Genomic DNA, 14707 nt, shown 5'->3' with positions numbered 1-14707 from the left:
TCTGGAGGCAGCTTGGGGTGGTTATAGAGCCTTTGGAAGAAGCTCTACCGGAGAAAGTATGTCATTGGGGGTGGGGTGGGCCTTCAGGGTTTATAGCCTCACCCCTTCCTTCCTGTGTTCCGACCCTCCCTCTCCTTCCTGTGTGTGGATAAGACTTTGATCAGCCAGCTGTCTGTCCCCGCCTTCCCCACCATGATGGACTCCATTCCTCTGGACTCATGAAACAAATAAACTCTTAAGTTGCTCTTCCCAGAATATTTTATTGCAACAGAAAAGTGACCAAGACAGAAATTGGAACCAGGAAAGTGAAGTGACTGTGAAGAACCTGACATGTTAGTTTTAAGAGGAATGAGGAAGACTTTGGAAATGAAGACTTCATGATGTTGGACTAGAAAACCACTGAATGTTGTGAGCTAAGCTTACCTGGCCATGCTAGTAGAAGCCTGGAAGACTGTAAGGCTGAGAGCTATGTCAACAGTGGAACTGTAGGGAAAGGGGGCTGGCTAATGAAACCCACCATGACCCTGGAGCCCAGAACTAGGGAAAGATGGCTCAGATCAGGGCAGAAAAAAACAGTTTGGCTCAGTCAGATCAGAGCCACCTCTGCCCCTGGCCAACTGACTTGTGAAACCAACCAATCACAGAGAAGGATAGTAGAACCCTGGGCCCCAAGTCAACCCCTGATTGACTCCACCCCCAAGACATCCTATGTAAACTGCCCTGCCAGTTCAGTTTTTTAAAAGGCTGTTCTCTCCACCCTAGTAGAGTCAGCTACTCTCCCAAATAAATCTCTTTCTCAAAAGAGTTTTGGGTGTGAAGATCTTCGTTCACTGGCATAGAGAAGATGCTTGCTGAGATGTCTCTCAGTGGACAAAACAAGGGAGAGCTGAAAGAGCAGAGCAAGGAGGAGGGGAACAGAAGATCTTTGCTGAGACATCCCTCAGTGGACAGAGCAAGAGAGAACTGAAAAAGTAACACTTTTCTCCAGAGCCTGAGGAGATTGCTACATGTCTGCAGGGGTTTCCCCTTTTGCAAAGTGAAGCAAAAGAAGCAACATCTTAGGTAGGAGAAGCAGAGCTCTGTTAGGAAGCCCCCTTAAGTGAGGGCTGAGCAAAGCTCAGCTGTGGAGGCTCTCCAGGAAAGGAGCAGGATTGCTATATCCTGCAGGGAGACCATCCCTCATCACACCAGGTATACCCTGACTTTCCCAACAGTCAGGATACCCTTCCGTACTGAAGCAGTTCCAGGCCTGACTTTCCCGAGAAGTCAGAAAAATTTCCTTTCCAGGGTTGGGCTGCTTCTTTGCAGTTCTAGTCATCAGAGCTGTACTAAACAGCTCCAGGTGTCCAGGATACCTTTAAGGAAGAGCTGTTGTTCTGAGCAGCTTGAGGTGTCCGGGACCCCTCACCCTCCAGAGTTGAAATGTCTCCTTGCAGTTTCAGCCATCAGAGCTGTCCTAAGCAGCTCAAGGTGTTACCTCACTCCCCAGGTAGTCAGGACACCTTTCCCCAGAGTTGCAAAACTCACAATTTGGTGCCAAAATCCGGAACCAAACCCACAGAGTTGCAACAAATTTACTTACAGGAATCTCAGATAATGAGGTTTCAGAAGAGCAGAACTCTATTGGCAACTGAGATAGAGGACATTCATGTGATATTTTGGCAAAGAATCTGGCTATTTACTGCCCATGTCCTGAAGATAAATTTTAAAAAATGAACTAATTTATTTTGTGGAAGAAATTTTACAGCTGCATAGCATTGAGCCTATGATGTGGTTATTACTGATTACCTTACTCAGACATACAATGAAAAAGAGCAATAAGCAGGGCAAAAATAAATGAAAATTGCAGTGTGGAAAAGAAAGGAGCATTAGGAAGCATTGCAGTCACAGTTGTGTGTTGTGGAATATTTGTTTAAATATACAAAGATGTGTCGATTTGTTTCTGTAAAGATATGTTGCATTTGCTTAACTATGTAAAGATGTGTTGCATTTGTTTAATTGTGTAAAGATATGTTGCTCTTTTACCTTGCCTGCCTATGGCACCTGATTGATCTAATAAAAAAAAAAACTGAATGTCCAATAGCAAGGGAGGAGGTATAGGCCAGACTTCTGGGCAGGGAGAGTAAGTAGGAGGAGGAAAGAAAGGAAAGAAAGAAAGGAAGGAAGGAAGAGAGAGAGAGAGAAAGGAAGGAAGGAAGGAAGGAAGGAAGGAAAAGAGACACCAGGGAGATGCCAGGGGAGAGCCAGACAGACACAGAGGAAGCAGGAAAGTAGGACATACAGAATGAAATGTCCCAAGGCAAAAAGTAGATTAATAGAAACAGGTTAAATCAAGTTAAAAGAGCTGGTGGGACAAGCCTAGGCTGAAGTTGAGCATTCATAATAGTAAGTCTCTATGTCTTTTATTTGGGAGATGGTTGGTGGCCCAAAGAAAATTCCAACTACAGTTGTGTTTAAGAGAGGCTGTGGTTCTTAAGGAGACTAGCACAATCAGGGGGAAGCCTTCTGCTCTTCAGTGGGAAGATAGGAAAGTACCTTCCAGGAAAGCCCACGCTTGGCTAAGCCTCCATCTTATGAAAGAGAGCTAGGGGGTTGCTAATTCATAGAAAGAAGTTGCTTCAGTATCCCAGTGTTGGTGCAACTGTGGTCTACAAGGCCCAGGTACACCCCATGCTGGCAGCCAAACTTAGCAGTGTCATCCATGAGGTACTAGTTTTGGGAGACAAGAAAAGTGCACGACTGAGGGAGTTCTGGATTCTTCCTCTGTAGTTACAGAAAGCTGCTAGAGCCAAGAAACATGTGACAGGGTCACAGTTCTCTTAAAGATACCCCAAGACGCCTTTGAACAAAGCTGTTATACTTGTGGTATGGACCTCAAAATTTTGGAGATGCCACAATCATGAGACATCCTCTACCAAGGAGAGTTGCACACAGGGAGTGGAAGCAGTCCAAGGTAGACATTTACATCTCAGGCAGCAAAACTGAGGGGACAGAACCACCTAAGCCCTTTGACACCAAAGCCCCAGATGCTGATCATGGAACTGAAGGATTCAGTGTCTGCCTGCCGTCCTGTGCTCTACTCTTTCCTCACTATGCTTCCATTCCTCTTTTTTTTTTTTTGGGGGGGGGGGGGAGGGGGAATAGTAATGTATCTAACAAGTCATTGTACACTGGGAGTATGTAAATTGTCCTGTTTAACTGGGAGGGTCATAGTTAAGAAATTACCCTTCAGTCTTAAAAGAGGACTTTGAACTTTTGAATAGTATTGAGACTGTTAAAAACTATGGGAACTTTTGAAGTTAGATTAAATGTATTTTGCAGTATGGTATGATGATATGACAATGACCATGAGCCTTTGGGGACCTGGGGTAGAATATGGTGGTTTGAATGAGAAACATCCCCTACTGGCTTGGTCCCCCACAGGAGGTGTTTATTGGAGAGGTTACAGAAACCTTAGGTAGAATCTTGCAAGAGGAGTTAAATAACTGGGTGGGGGGCCGAGGCTTGCAGCCTCTCCTCACTTCTCTCTCTCTGTTCCCCTCTCTCTCTCCCTCTCCCTGTCTCCTCTCTCTTTCTGCTTCCTGTGTGTGAATGAAAATGTCATGCCTTCCCCACCAAGATGGACTCTATCCCTCTGGAACCCTAAGCAAAAATGGAGTCTTTCTTCCTTCAGTCACTTTTGTCAGAATGTATTACAACAGCAGAAAAGTAACAAATATGTGGAGCAAACCCAGGATAACACTATAACATTGTAAGACATCTGTGTTAGATAGATTATACTCTGCCAACCAAGGTGAGGGATCTAATATTTCCATTTTGCCTCACAAAGAGATAGTAAGGAGTCCCACTATTTGCTACCTGCCATGATGAAGTTGCTTGCTTAGAACACTACTGCTCCCCAGCTTCGAGGTTTTCTTAAGCAATTAGAATTCAAATGGAATAAGACTCCAATGTGAATGTTATTTGCTGCATCCCTGGAAGTTAATAAATTAACAAATGCTTGACAAAACTGCAGTGCCTGGGGAGTTGGCTCAGTTAGTAGTGCTTGCCTGGCAAGAATGAGCACCTCAATTTAATCCCAGAACCCATGAAAAAGTGTTAGGCATTATGGCTTTCACTTGTCATTCCAGAGCTGGGGAAATGGAGACAGGAGGATCTCCAGACTCACTGGCCAAACAGCTTACCCTGCTTGGTGAGCTCCATAACAGACCCCTCTTAAAGTAGGTGGGTGGCACTGCTAAAAACAACACATGTATATACTTGTTTGCCTGTGTACCCACACACAAGAACACACACATACACAAGAAAATGGAGTCTTGAGTTCATTACCTTGAGGTTCTATTTGATACAGCAAGGTTATGCTCTCTTAGTATCCCTAACTGTTGTCTCACAAAAGAGAGCACCCATGGTAGATTCTTCCTGAAAATGTGAGCAGGCACCCTTCTCCTTTCCCATCAAGCTACTGCTCATGTTCTACGTTCCTTTCTGTGGAAACCAACCTGGGAGAAATATTTCCTGTCTCCCTTCTCTTCAGTGTGTACATGCATACAGACTCTGGACTGCCTATTACTCTCTGAACTGCCCTTGCTTTGAGGTGAGCATCAGATGTCAGGGTCACCAAGGATTTCACTCTTTGGCTTCCCCACTCTCAAACTTTGTTACTTCTTCTTCTGACCTTTAATAGATCTCTATGGCTTTCAGGCTGAAGTCACATTCTAGTTAAGCAGGAAGAGCTAGCTATTCACAGGCCCTGCCCCTCCCCTGCATGAGCTCTCCAGATGGTCCCAGCAAATAATGTGCAGTTTTCTGCTCTTTGGGGCAATGCTGGGCTTCTGAGCTTTTGTAGATATCTTTATCCAAGTGGCTGGTCTTCTGCATGGCTGCTGAATTCATTAGTATTCAGTTGACTATCAGCAGCCTCACTCAGGCAGTCTGCAGAGCTAATGAGCTACTCATGATCAAGTAGGCTAATTCAGGCTTGTTCAAGATGGACTTGTGGTTCTCAAGAACAGGAGAGTCAACTCCGCATGAAAGGTTTGTTCAAATTTCTATTGGCCTCACCCTCTGCTCTCTTGTTGGATCAGTCAAATAAGATTACATGGCCAAGACTAAGGTTAATATGGGGGAGAACCACTAATGCTGTGGGTTTTAATGGACCACATTACCTTCTAGCTTTCACCTTCTTGTCCATTCACTCATTCATTCCTTTATACCACAGACTTTACTACTGTACATCTACTGTAATCAAAGCTGGTGGTGGCTAGGCACTAAGGACACAGAGAATTTTCCAGGGCTTGGAATTTCTATTCTGTGACAGTCATCAAGACCAGCACATTCAGCAGAAGTCAGGATTACCAGGGGGTATGGTAGCATTCTCTGCATTTGGCATCGTTTCCACAGAAGTTGCTTTCTGGTTACTCAGGATTGCTTATCAACATCCCTGGATACCTAGGATTGCCTATCAATAGCTTCTTCCCCATAAGAGCAATCCAGGACTGAAATACAGAAGAAAAAAGTCAAAGTTTTTAAGAATATATTTTTTTTAACATTGTAACTAGGAGAAAACATCCCATTTGTTTGCTCATACATAGTTCAAACATGTAATTATGTAATGACAGCATTTCCACTAAATATCTAAGAGTCAAAGGTAGGAGCCAGGTGGGAATGGCAATAATGTAATCCTGAGTGCCCCCCATGGGAATGGCAACGACATAATGCTGAAGACTCCAAACTGTTCACTTGTTTATAGAAATAGCTGCTTGTGACTTTCATACTTGCAAAAATTACATAGACCAAAAGTCCAATGAAAACCTTCTCAAAAGAACTCCTGGAAAGTTTCCATATTAAGGAGAGTCCTTGTTCTCTTCAATGAGGACAGATCACATTAGGAGCCTGGCCTCTCTTGGGGGGAGGAGGGGGTACAGAGTGGGGCTTCATTTTCTCACAAAAGGCGCAATGTGAAGCGCATCTGTGAACACTGCATAATTTGTTATGTTCTACAAAGAGGTGGGTTTTTGTTATCCACACACCAGAGCTGTTTGGCACTGCTTCCCCATGATCTCTATTCAGGTCCTGCAAAGAAACCGGTCTTCAAAAAGTCAAAGGAAAGTAAATTTTTCTTTAAAAATTAGATACAGATTATCACTTCAAAATGCAGGAGGGGATTTTACAAGTGATGGTTTGTGGATTAGCTTTGCAATGGACATCCAGCCCTTTATAAAAAAGCATACTAGCGGTGGTCAACTGTGACAAATGTGGTTTATTACTCTCCGAACTGAACTGTGACTACCCATCTAATGTAAATGAGGAATGTGGAGTGAACTTGAACTGCTTCTTGGACATGAATGACCAGAGAATTTATTTGATGAAACATTAAAGGCTAAATATGGCAACTGTCTCTTCGATGGTTTGGTATAATCAGCTCTTTCATTCGTTGACATATCTTTCATAATTTTGGTTATTATTATTTTCTGGCAATTACATAGCAACCTAAATGAAAAGGCAAAGACAAAAAAAAGTTTATGTACTATAGTTCAAAAATAATAGCAACCTTATATTTTGTAGTAAATATTCATGTTTTTATGTTGTTTAACTCTTTTAAAAGGTGTTTTCAAGTACAAGAAGGAATTAACTGTTGAATGTGCCCTTCTCTGGATGAATCTTAAAATGTCTTCTGTTTTTTCAATAAGAAAAACAGGCTTCCTGAAATGGACTTACTACTCACCACACCATTTCCCTTCCTACTGATAACTGGGCAGCATGAACTCTCACTGGGGGCACATCCTCCGCAACCCTAATGACACCATGTAGGCAAGGTACCATGATATGGCAACATGTTCTCTCCTTATGTGTCTAGTCACATTTAAGATAAGATATGCTTTATCCCCAATAACTAATGCTAAGGTATAATGTGTGTGTGTGTGTGTGTGTGTGTGTGTGTGTGTGTGTGTGTGGTGTATTTAAATATTATCTTTTAAATCACCCACAGAAACTCTAATAATAAATTATAAAATCATGTTTCATGTTACTAGTGACTCTTTAAATGAAATTTCGTATTGAAACTTTGTCATTAAAACAGAAAGGTCTTTCAGTTGTGTCCATACAAGCATAATAAATTGTATATGTTTGTGATACTGAATGACTCTTGCCCATATGCTCCACTGCAAAGCTACATGAATGAGGCATTTACCAAATCAGGCCCACCACATTAAACAGAAAAACAATCTTTATCCATGGTAACTTATCAGTTTCAATTAATCAACCTTAACAATGGAAATTCTGATGTGTTCAAGCAACTTGAAAGCAATAGGTCATCTCCAGGGCAGCCATGTTGTGTCTTTGTGCCTATGGTTTCAAACAAAGCAACATCTCCAATAAATAGACATACATATACATACGTGTGCATATATATACATACATATGGACAGTTCCAACTATGCTGTGTAGGGACAACAAAAACGTGTGTGGACTGTATATGATTTTTTTATCATGGCAAATGTAATTGTCTGCCTTCGAGTATTACTTTTTGAGCTCTGCAAGTTTAAACAAAAGGAAAGAAATCTCCATTGGATGACTATCCTTTCAGTTCCTGTGCTGCTATGTGAATAGCATTGTGCAAACCATTCCAATGGTTTTGAAAAGGGGTAACCATTGGTTTGATTTGGTTACACGGTTTAGTAAAGAGCTCCCTCCCACTGCCTTAGGGTCTGTGAAAGGTCTGTGACCTGTTTAGAACTGCCAAGTGAAATGTCATGTCGCCCCTCCCAAATGGGAGTATCTGCATTCATTTGATCAGTATAAAAAATGATTGGGGATGGTGAGATCACTGCTTTTGAATTGCAATTTATAGCAGTTTACAAAAATGCACATTGTTGGAAAAGAAAACATGGAAGTGTTTCTTTCTAAATTGCATTACCTGTGAAATGTCATTAGTCTTTTAAGGATATTTACATCCCTCTTTTTATTATTTGAGAGACCTGCATCGATTAAAGAAAATCAGAATTTCAGAATATTATGGATTTTCTTAAAATTTTTGTCTTACTAGTAGAATTTAGGGGGAGGGGAATGCGGCTGTGTTGGAGTTCTTTGGGTAAACAGGACTTCTTATCATGCCCATTTACTAATCCCAGGACATAAGCTTTGCTAATGAGAAAAATCCCCAGTTATCTTTCACAGAAAGTAGGAGAGATTCATTGTGGGTAAATGCCTTGACTGCTGATTTCTAACAGAGAGGCTGAAACCTCTGGTTTGCTTAGCTCTCCCAGTTTCCATCATTCTGTCAACATTTTAAGTCTTCTCTATGTGGTGGTACCCATGGACACAGACGTGTAGATTCATCCTCTTCTTCTACACATAGTTTGACAAAATGTAATGGGTGACAGAATACACTAATTAAAAGTTAGATAGGCTGTTCAAGTTCATAAACACTGTTGCAGCTTCCTGAGGCTTCTGGGTGCAGACCCTGGTGCTTTTTATATTGTCCTCACAAATCTAGAGTTCCATCTAGAGAGTGTGCAATTCCTTTGAAGAAATCTTTGAGACAGAAAAGTTACCTTGGGAAAGGGCCTTAGGACTCCCCTCCTCAGTAGCTGGCTAGAAAAAGAAAGCCCCTCCCTTTTTTCCAGAAAAGACTTGACCCATACAGACTCTGAAGCACTCCACTTTGAACCTCACCACTATTGAAAATGGAGGTTGTCACATTTTTATCTTTGTTCATGTTGAGCCTTGGAGTGACAGCCATGCTCTCTGCTCCCCTCTCCTACTACCCAGTCTGGAAGTGTCCACATTGACACCTACTGGTGATCATAGGCTGAAAGTCTTTGTCCCCTCCTCCACACTCCTGGCTTTCGCTGAGTTCAGTTCCAGACCTTTGTTCCCTTTCAAAGGCTGAAACATCACATCTCCTGTTGTGGCTTTCCTGTTTCAGACCCCCAGAGCTTGGCTCACAATTTACACACCAGGTGAACATCCCTCCCTACAAGTCAGAATCTAGCCTAGGGGAGGGCGTGGCATCTTTTAGTTTCCCTGGCCTCAGGGGTCTTTCCTTAGTTTTCTTTCCTCACAGTTCCTAACTTTCTATCTCACACAGAGAGGCAAATGTCAAATTACTTTAGGTAAATTTCAGTGCTGAATCTCTAGATCCAGAGAACTGTCCCACCCCCACCCCACCCCATTTTTCCCTTCTCTTATAATGCCTCATAATTCTAAGCAGAAGAACTGGCCTTGGTCACAGACACATAAGACCATCTATCTCTACAGCCTGTGGCTTCAGGAAAGCTGTCACCGAGGAAAATTTGGCTGGCACAGCCTATTTTGAAGCCCAAGGATGATCTGACCCCCTGGCCTACCTACCCCACAACTTACCATCCTGGGGACTTAAGAAGCCCCAGCTGGGCAAGAGCCATTTTAAAATACTGTGAATTACAGGGAGAGTGGGGGTCGGGTAGGGTGGAGAGCAGCTAGTAAAAGGAAAGTTCAAGTCTGTTCATCTTTTCCTCATTTCTAGCAAAGTCGTGGGCATCTCCGCAAGATTATTTGGAGAAAGAGCTCATGCCCCAGCACATGGCCAGGAGACCCACATGATTAAAGGAATAGCAATCTGGGCTCCCCAGAGCTGGCCTCAGATGAAGATGCTCCTCCTCGTCTTGGCTGGTGTAAGACTTGCCCACCCTTGACAAGTGGTACTTTCTCCAAGATGTTTTTAAACTGGCAGTTCAGCTTCTCCTCATCACAGACAGGAAGTGAGCTCCGGACCTGTGCGTGTGCCTTTGCGCACTTTCTCAAGCCCTGCCAAAACTCTTCAAGGTGAAACTCTGGGGCTTCCTTTCTGGGATTCAGAGGCCTGCCCCAGTGCCTAAGGGTTATCAATAATGATAATAATAAAATAAAAATTGAGGCCTTAAACTTGTTTAACTCATCCTTCCCTCACACCCCACCCCACCCCATACATCCAATCTCTCTTCCTTCCTTCCTTCCTTTCTTCTTTTTTTTTTTTTTTTTTTTTTTTTGGTTTTTCGAGACAGGGAAGTCCAGTCTCTTATGCAAAGCCAAATCAACCTGCTTCTCCCTGGACCCACGGTCTAATGCCGGTGAACGTGAACTCTGAAGAGGCAAGAGCATTTTGTATTTCCTGTGGGAAGGTGTACTTTTCTTCTCATTTCCTCACAGGGCTCTGTGTCCTAAAGGCAATGCATGATTCTTTAGTGAGGAAACGCTTTGGCGTTTTGCTTCTTTATAAGGATGAAGACCAAGATTAATGTCTAATCTCTCTGTCTGCAAGCCAGGTGCCACTTACCCCAGAGCCAGGCTGCTTCTCTTCATGCGTAACGTTCAAATTTGTACTTTCTGTTGCCTGAACTTCAAGGCTGTCTGCCTTGTACCTGATCCTAGACTCTAGGCAACAAATCTCTAAGGCTACTTATTAAGTCGCAAGCGATATATTTGGAGTAGCTGTCACATAAAGCTGGCATAGGCTGGTCCAAAAGAAAGCAGGAGAGGCGATTTATTTGTGCGTAAAAGGAACAAGATTTAATTGGAGAGAGACCTGTTTTTTGAAAGCTAGTGCATGAGATGGCATGGCGCCGTGGAGCATTATTCGAGCTTCATCTACTATACACTGTATACCACCGCCTCCAAAGAAGTGTTGCCCTAGAAACTTGTTTTAAATCTGCTGCTATATATCAACACCTTGTTTTAGCAGTCCTTGGCTGAATTACAGTTACACAGTTTGGCGCTTCTTTCAAATTTCCTCCCATCAGTTTGGCTAAAGAAAGGAATTTTTCTCCTTTAGAAATGAATTGGCTTAATTAGTAAGTAGATTAATGGCAATTGCTGGTGAGTTGGTTTCCAGCAGAGTTTCACCAGAGAGGGTTAATCGGAGTCAGGTCTGGAATCTTTCCCAGAACTGGCTGCCAGCCATTCCCACCAACCAATCAACCCTACACGAAACGAAGGAGATCCCATAAAATGTAGATTCTCTGTGTCATTATCCTGGCCCAAAATTCCATGGAAGTGTCTCCTGTTTGGATGTAGTAAGACCTTCCATTTCAGAATTTTACTGGACATCCTCAACCTTTAGGAGTTAACTGGCTACCAAAGTGGAATTTCAAATGGCACAATAAGTGTCACCATGGATGCTGAGTGAAGTGGAAATGGCAGAGACTCTGGTCAACTTCGGATTTAGAGACCTTGCAGACCCCTCCCAAGGCCAGTCCTAAATCTGTTACCCACCAGAATGCTTTCAAAAGTTTGTGCTGTATGCTTTGCGGCCTTTTCACTCATTTTTCCATAGTGATAAAAAATGCATTCATAGTTTAACTCGCAGCTGCATTAGTCTTGCAAAAAAAAATCCCTGCTGAGAAATGCATATAATAGGAAAAACAGATCGGCTGGACAGCAGTGTAATTAATGCCAGAAAGGGCTGAGGCCGGTTTCATAGTTTGTCTTTTGAGGATATCAAGACCAGACCTGGTGAAAAATGACGCATGCTTTAGCATTTCAGAAAGCTGGCAACTGGCAGGGCTTTTCCTTTTTTCTTTGACTTTCTGCCGAGGAACAAAGAGGTCGGCAGAACTAGCTAGGTTGTAATGAGTTCTATGTCCCTGGCACATTAAGTGCATCATGGAAACATATTGTATCGAAATAGTTTGGAGGAGAATACTGGGGATGAAAGAGAATGGGTGCTTTGATCAGCTCCCTGGGGTCCTGAGCGCGCACAGACTGACTTGCAAACAGTCATTCAGCCCCAGCTAGACACACTTACAACACCATTCAAAGAAATTTGCATATCTGTAATTTATCACATTGGTCCAGAACATTATTGCAAGGTAAATAAAAGTTAGCTGAATTCAAAAAAATCAATCATTGCAGATATAGAGGAAACTACGCAGCCAATCCTGAGATTAAAAACAGAAATAAGTCCAGAAGCATGATCGTTTTGAATTGACTTTAATTTAGAGCAGCTTTAAAGCAACAGGTTCTGTACACTCTGTCAAACAACAACAAACCCCACAAGAGTGGCCACAATTTCTGTGCCTTTCTACTTTAGAAGAGTGTATTTGTAGCTTCCCACTGGAATAAAATTAGAAAGTTGAACATGATGTGTGTGGCTGTGACCAGCTCCCAACACACATTAAAAATTAGTGCACACTGTGATGAGAGATGAAAGACAGCTTAATCTCCTCTGTATCTACAAGGGGTAAGGTTAAATCTCATATTTCCTACTGTTAATCTCACTGCCAAAACCCTGTTTGCTGAATTTAACTCAAAACGATGAAGTGTCCGGAGACCCAGTCAATAGGAAAGCTTGCTTTCCAATGTCCCATGAGAACAAGTGAAAATTTAACAGGCAGGCATTGTTCTGAGGTTTTAAACAACCCAGTTAAACAGCAAACAAGAATCTTCAACTTGACCTTGGAAAAGGCTGTGTGCCTACGGATAATGTATCAAACAACTTGGGATGACAATGATATATTCCAAAGTATTGTCAGATGAAAAGATTGATAAATTTGCTGCTGCACAGAGAGAACTTGGAAACAGCAGCAACAGGCAATTTAACTCACCAACTCCGCCCTCCTCCTGCTCCTGCTCAACTGCCCCATCCCCACCCCTCCACCCCCACCCTGCCTTGTGGCCAGCCAGCTCTGGGGAGGGGGGCTAGTAAATCAGCACTGTAATACTTCTTAAGGGGCACGGAAAAGCTGTGAACAGTACTTTTCATATTAAACGCAATATTTCTTTGCTTTAGTGGCGAACAAAAGTCATAGCAAGACGTCTTTGTGGTTCCTTCAGTCAAAGGCACATCTCTGGTTCCCCCCGCAGAAAGGTCAGTGTTGCTGCGTTTGGTCCACCAAGGGGGTGTTTTCACACTGAAAACTAGGCAGCTGTCCTTGTCACACCCTCACCATTGGGGAGCACACACTAGCCATGGCTATTAGGCACATTCTACACCTGCAAAATATACCGATTTCCAAGACTTTTCAAGACACCCTCCCATTCTCATGCCCCCTCCTCTGTCTACTAAACTTTGACAACACAATTCAAGCCCTGGATGAAAGCCCTGCAAGCAAGAGGAGCTTGGGGAGGGGGGGCTTGGGGAGGGGGGCTTGGGGAGGGAAGCTTGGGGAGGGGAGCTTGGGGAGGGGAGCTTGGGGAGGAGAGCGAGCTCCGCTCCTGCTTCAGGGTGTCTTTTGAGCAGTCATCAAAGAAATGAGGCGTCAAGTATGTTTTCAGAAGTATGAAAAAACTTCCCAATAATTGCTGTGAGGGAGTCACACATTTGCTATTGCCACAAATGCTAATCGTTGAGCCCCAATATTTAGTTGTATGCGCTTGAGCTCTTTGTCGGGTTGCAGCCAAGCGTCCTTCATTTGGAAGTGGCTTGTTTAAAAAATTTCTGTTCTTATTTCAGATCAGTTAGTTGGATATGAATTTCTTCTGAATTCATCTAGAGCAAATGCATGCCTAGTTTTGTTTTGTTTTTTAATGTCAAAGCTTGTTCAACTGGATTTCATAATAAAACTTCTAGAGACATCTCCTAGATTGACTCATCAGCCTAGAAGGTTTCCAATGTCTTTCTTATATTCCAGCTGTAGGTGACTAGCTCTTGGGGGGGACGACCTGGTATTCAGTCATGAAAGAAGTCAAAAGGGAACCTACGCAGTCGCTGGAGAGAAAGCGCAAAATAGAAACAACTTTTAAAAATCTTCAGGAGAGAGAATTCCCCCACGGATCTGTCCTTCTAAGACAGAATCGCGAATAAAACGCTAGCTTTCTTTTCTCGGTGTTAACACACCAAAGATTTCTATCTGGCTGCGGAGGGTTGAGGGAAGCGAGCTAGGGAAGTGAGGGAGTGGATTAGCTGGTGTCTCGCTAATCCGGATCTTTGTCTAATCTTGCTACCCAAAGTATAAAGAATTACATGAGGAGACCCTAGACGAGGCAAGGTACGGGTGCCCAGGACGCCTTGGGTTGCTGGGACACAGGCAGGGGTGAAGTATTCAGGGTATCACGAGAGGAAGAGAGGGGTGCTTCTCATTAGGAGAGAACCCCAAAGCCTGTCCTGGAAGCCGGAGGGGGCCACACAGCCTGACTCCTTCAAGCAAAGTGCCCGCGCCTCTCCAAAGCAATGCCAGCGCAACAGGTTGTTTGGAACTAATGCGGACACGCCAGGAAATCTGCTGGCATTGATCTGCGGGGATCATCCAGGGGCCAAACCTCTCCAAGAAGCAACAGTAAGACCCCCAGGAGTCCAAAAGTGGGGCCAGCTAGAAGCTTGTGCCCCGGCCACTGTCGCCGCTAGAGCAGGCTCTAGGGCCACCAAACAAAACCAGCAAGCCAACAATCTGCGCACCTGGCCACCCAGCTCTTGGCACCCGGACTACCCAGGGCTCCCCGCGGAGCCAGGGGACGGCAGTGACCCGGGGCCTCCTTAGAGGAAGCCTGGGACCGGGATTACGGGCCTCCTCCCGGCCGATGGCCCCCAGTTCAACTCGCCGCTTCCGGGATCCCCTCTTGGAGACTTCCATGCGCAAAGATAGCAGAACGGCGGAGAGCTGGAGCCAGGCAGCAGCTTCCAGCCTCCTGGGTGGACAGACAGCACCTGACCCCCGACTTTTCGGGTAGCCAGGGCTAGGCGGACCTCCCGGGCTACACATCCGACTCCCTCCCGGCTCTCGGGAACCCTGGGAACAGGCAGGAGCAAACTGGG

General features: G+C 44.0%; 1 protein-coding gene across 1 annotated transcript in view; it reads left to right on the top strand.

The window, feature by feature from the left end:
* The window catches only part of C5H10orf67 (chromosome 5 C10orf67 homolog), a 112040-nt gene extending 97608 nt beyond the window's left edge, over positions 1-14432 (top strand). Inside the window, exon 16 of the mRNA XM_036188878.1 lies at positions 13983-14432. Coding sequence (XP_036044771.1) covers positions 13983-14432 — 450 coding nt within the window. The remainder of the gene's footprint in view (positions 1-13982) is intronic.
* The last annotated feature ends 275 nt before the right edge of the window (positions 14433-14707 follow it).

Source organism: Onychomys torridus, chromosome 5 (genome assembly GCF_903995425.1).
Source record: "Onychomys torridus chromosome 5, mOncTor1.1, whole genome shotgun sequence".
In the NCBI taxonomy this organism is placed as follows: domain Eukaryota; kingdom Metazoa; phylum Chordata; class Mammalia; order Rodentia; family Cricetidae; genus Onychomys; species Onychomys torridus.
This window is presented reverse-complemented; position numbering and strand designations above follow the sequence as displayed.